The sequence below is a fragment of the Gavialis gangeticus genome, unplaced genomic scaffold (assembly GCF_001723915.1).
Source record: "Gavialis gangeticus isolate Ggan-Ray unplaced genomic scaffold, GavGan_comp1, whole genome shotgun sequence".
Classification (NCBI taxonomy): Eukaryota; Metazoa; Chordata; order Crocodylia; family Gavialidae; genus Gavialis; species Gavialis gangeticus.
In genome coordinates, this window is record NW_017729033.1 from 5216110 (window position 1) to 5221125 (window position 5016).

The 5016-nt window shown below is 48.0% G+C and overlaps 1 protein-coding gene across 8 annotated transcripts in view; it reads left to right on the top strand.

Annotated features, from left to right (window-relative positions):
* Window positions 1–5016, top strand: part of LZTS3 (leucine zipper tumor suppressor family member 3) — a 142886-nt gene that overhangs the window by 130741 nt on the left and 7129 nt on the right. For all 8 annotated transcript variants that reach the window (XM_019526072.1, XM_019526075.1, XM_019526069.1 and 5 more), the window contains 2 exons: window positions 1–338; window positions 2566–3396. In XM_019526072.1, coding sequence (XP_019381617.1) covers window positions 1–338; window positions 2566–3396 — 1169 coding nt within the window. The remainder of the gene's footprint in view (window positions 339–2565; window positions 3397–5016) is intronic.

Here is a 5016-nt window from a genome sequence, read left to right on the forward strand (position 1 = left end):
GAAGCGTTGGCAGCGGCGTCGCCAATGAGCAGGAGTTTGCCATGAAAAGCGTGGGGACCAGGACTCAGAGCAGCAGCAGGCAGGCAGATGGCTCTCGAAATGGCTATTCCACACGGGAGATCTCCAACCGTTACTCCGGGGAGGAGAAGACGTACAAGACTGAGAAGATCTCCAACTCTCTCTACATCAACGGGGATTTACGCAAGAGTGAGAAGCTGAAGACAGACATTTGTGGGAACGTGACCACCAATAACGAGAAGAACATGCCACCTCCTCCCCAGTACAGAGAACCCAGTAATCCACCAAAGATATTGCCGATCTCTGGGAAATTGGACCAGGTAAGACGCTTTCCTACCTTGGTGCCTGGTGGCACCTGCTTAAAGTGACTCTAATGACACAATTTGGGAAGACTTTGTTCAAGGGAATAAAGAGCACCCAGATCTGGGATTGTTTGGCCAGTTCAGGAGACTGGAGGAGCTTGGAGGAACGCAAGGGACTGGCCACCTTTCCCTGCCAAGTCTCCCAGACCAGCAAATGAGCAGATGTTGCTGTCTGGAGGCCTTTGTGCAGTCTCCGTTGAGTTCCTAGTGCACAAATGCCCACAAGATGTAAACTGCCATGGTAAGCGGTCCCATTCATTGGTACTTGGGGCAGACTTGTGAAGGATGGAAGGAGCCATATACCCTGAATGCCCCCTGGAAACAAAAGACCAGATCGTTAGCAGGTGTAAACCAGCAAAACCCCACTGAAATGAGTGACCATTCACACAGTTATAGAGCTGGTCTGGGGGGCTCCAGAGGGTAAGGGCAGCATTAGGGGAGCAGCCGTGCCAGCCCCTTCAGCTTAGAAAGGAGCACATTCTCCAGGGGCGCTGATGTGATGCCTTCCAGCAGGTCATATGGGCAGGCTCCAGATCACTGCTGTCTGACCTTGACCTTTTCAATGCTGGGGTTTCAAGGCTTGGGGCTAAGTCTATCTTTATGATGAATCGGTCTTCGATGATGGTTTTTCTGAGTTACTTTTCACCTACAGTCCCATTCAAAGCTCTCTCCTACTCCCCTCAAAGATTTATCTCCTTAAGAATTGGAAAAAAATGAGGAAAATTTACCCCATTTTCGTATCCCTTGTTAGAAAGAATCGTGAGTTTCCTAGGCACCTTCACAGGTGGAAGAAAATGAGAACTCCCTTTCTTTAGGGTCACCCAACTATTGCATAAATGTAAGTTAGTTTCCATGTAGAGGAGAATTGACTATTGGCAACTGGGGAACTGAATGCTTCTGAGTCAGGCATTGCTGAGTCCATGGAAAAGCCATTCCTCCCTTCTGTGCTGTGCTGGGGTTTGAAGTGCTTTGAAATCATCCCATGAAAGGCTCCATGTGAGTATGCTCTCCAGTCCATTAAAGTCAATACTGTTGACTCCTCTGGGCTTTTCATTGGCTCTGCTCAGAGTAGATAAATGGTATTATTAACTGTTATTCTGCACTAATCCAAGGGCTTGCTTAGTTTTCAATAAAATGGATTAGATTCCTTTTAAAAACATGCCCTTATTGAGTAAAGTCCTTCAAAACCAAATGCATTGCAACAAATAAGCTTACAGATAATTCTGAATAATCAGTGTCCAGACTAATGTCCAGGCCCATACTCAGAGTAAGATGGTGCCTCCTCTCTTACAGAGGGAATTGTAATAGACTGTCAAAGGATAACCATAGAAATGTAGGAGGAATCATTAAGGCAATCAGGACTCATATTAGAGATGATATCTTTTATTAGACCAACAAGATTTTTGCAAAAAAAACTGTCTTTAATTGCAAGCTTTCGGGCACCAACACCCTTCATCAGGCATTGGAGAAAAGATTGTAAAAGTTCTCCTGGGTAGAAATGAAAGTTCGTATTTCATAGGATTTCACAGAGGAATCATTATTCACTTCGGTGTTAGAGACAGGGGAGCAGAGTGCTTTAAGAACATGCCTGGGAGCCAGGACGTCCTGAGGCCAATATTAAGCCTAAAAATCAATGACTTTTTATTTAAAAGTGATGAGTGGAAGGTACAGGGGCTAACTTACCTCTGAGAGAGGTAAAGTCAGTGTTATTCCATCAACCATAGCAAAGCTTCTAGAGCAGGGGCGGGCAATTATTTCAGGCAGAGGGCCACTTAGTAAGTTTTGGCAAGCTGTCAAGGGCCGCATTTCCCTGTCCAGTGCAGGAAAGCAGGAACAGCCCCACGGTCCCAGGCCAGAAGCCTCTTCTAGTTGGGGGAGCAGAGCTGGGCTGCCTTGATGCTGGGTCCTGCTGCCAGCTTCCCCTGGGTCCTGCTGCCCCTGGCTCCTATCATCTTTGACAGGCAGTCAGGAGCAAATAAATATTAAATTTTCTAAATGTTTTAGGGGCCCCACAGGCCAGATAGAATGGCCTGGCAGGCCAGATCCAGCCCCCGGGCCATGTTTTGCCCACCCCTGCTCTAGAGCTACCCTGATTCAGGCTTGACCCTGACTGTTGCATGCTGTTTTGTGTATTGTTAGAACATCACCTCCTGTGTTTGATGTGAGATTCTTTTTTCCTTTGCAGAGCAATGAGCCCTTAGTTAGACCTTCAGCCTTTAAACCAGTAGTTCCTAAAAACTTCCATTCCATGCAGAACCTCTGCCCGCCGCAGAACAATGGAGTGGCAGAGAACAGGAAGAGCCTGAATCACACCAACAGCAATAGCCCGTCTGTGGTCAAAAGTGGGCTTGACAAGACCAGCCTGAATAGGACTACAAACCAAGTGGGAGGGCTTTCTGATTCTGGCCGTAACTCTCTGACCAGCTTGCCCACTTACGGGACAGGCTACAGCCAACACGTTGGTCCCATGAGCGCTTCAACGAGTCACATCAACCGCATTGGCACAACCTATGTGGATAAGAACATTGTGGGATACAATGGGATATCTACCTCAGACAGCGGCCGGTCTTCGAGCAAGAGCACTTCTTCCTTCAATAGACTCAACCATCTTAATGAAACAATGCCTTTCCATTCACCCTCGACAGACGACATTATCCAAGACCTGGAAGACAGGCTCTGGGAAAAGGAACAGGAGGTCCTCCAGATGAGAAGAAACCTAGACAAAAGTGAGGCTGCTATCCTCCAGGTTTTCGAGGAGAAGCAAAAGATTTGGGAGCGTGAGATGGAGGACCTCAGGCAAAATTATGCAAACAAACTGCAGCAGGTCTCCAAGAAGGCCCAAAGGGCTCAGCAAGCCTTGCAACTCCAAATTTTCAAGCTCCAGCAGGAGAAGAAGAAGCTCCAAGATGATGTGGCACAGCTTCTCCAGCAGCGAGAAGAGCTGGAGAAAAAATTTGTGGCGTTCAAGAAAGAGCAGGCTGAGTTTCTTCCCAAGATTGAAGAAACCAAGTGGGAGGTAAGAGCCCAGCACACTTTTGGTTGCAATCCCACCATGGGACACCAGTGCCCGGGGAGGGTAAGATTCAGCCTTTGCTAATGTAGGTGTCCATCTAGCACAGCACTTGAACACTAACTTCATTGGGCCAGTTTGCATGCCTAGAGCTTAAGTGCTTTGCTTTGTAGATATAGGCTGAAACAGTAAACCGTGTAGTTATACAGATGACAGACTAAAAGGTGAGACTCACAAATCTCATCCCCAGCATAGAAAAGGCTGAAAACTGTGTTGGCCAGTCAGGTTAATCGAGACATGAATAGGCAGTTGCACCAAGGATGGCTGGAAGTGCCTCCATCTTCTGGGACCCTGCTTTCTAGGCTCTCTTTCCAGCCTCAGTCCTCTGAATTAAGTCCTAGAGCCTCCCTTTGTGCCTCATTTTTCATTACTGAGTTGACACTACTCAACTTTTGTCACTGTGACTTTGTGTGCCTGTGTTCATGAAGCATTTGAGATGCAAAGCAGTGCATTGTCATCAGGGATAATGTGGATGGCACTTCCCATTAGACCCATCTGACCTTCTGTCTCTGTCAACACCTTTTACCTTGCCTTACCCTACCACCAGTAGCAGAGAGGAAAGTAGATGTGGCACAACCCCATCAGTAACGAGTGCAAGCAATTTCCTTGCCCATCACTAGGCTGGGATACGGAGACCTCTTCTGAGCTCTTTCATGATGCTCAGGCCTGGTCCACATCTGAGTGCGCTAAACCTGAGCAACAGCCATGGTTTAAACTGGGCTTCTAGCAGTTTACAATAATATAACAAGCTGGTAGTGATGGTGATGGTCAGGTTTTCCTACCACTTCTAGTTATAGTGGTAGTCTACTATTAGTTCAACTGGGAGAGGTCGTGAGTTTGACTCCTAGCTCTTCCACAAATTGTTCTTTATAGCTATATGAGCTTTACATGCCTGGTTATTGGATGAGGCCACCATAGAAGCCCACATTTTAAAGATGGGACCAGCTGAGATGGAGGGAATGGGAAAGCCACTGTGTGTGGGGAGCAAGGCGCTCCTCTGAATACTGCCCAGCCCTGCCAGCAACCAGGAGAGAAGGGCTGATCATTGAAAGCCCATATATCCCAGGGACTTGGGGATGCAGAGGACCCACACAGGTGGCTCTACTCTTCAGTCCTTGCATCCTGCCCTGGTGCTGGCTGTGAATGCAGCTGATCTCCACACCTCCGTGTTGTCCCTGTTCAGGCAGAGCCGCTTTGTCACCACACAGTTTCCTTGCAGCCAAGTCATGTCTGGAAAGGCAAGGGCTGTAAAAGCCACAAAGCACATGATTGCTGCTAGGAGATGACCCAGTGGCTTTCTGCCGTGGCACCTGCTGCTGGGCACATGAACCTGTTAACCTTGCAGCACAAAGCCAGCTTGGACAAGGTCAGGGTCGAGCTGGGGCAGCTTCAGTTCCCTGTTCAAGGCAACATCGTCCCTAACTAGACCATCCCAGCTACGTGTCTGTCTAACCTGCTCTTGAAAATTTCCAAGGATGGAGATTCCCCAGCTTCCCTAGGCACCTGTTCCAATGCCTGACCACCCGAATAGGCAGAAAGTTCCTCCTCATCTGCAACCTAATTTTC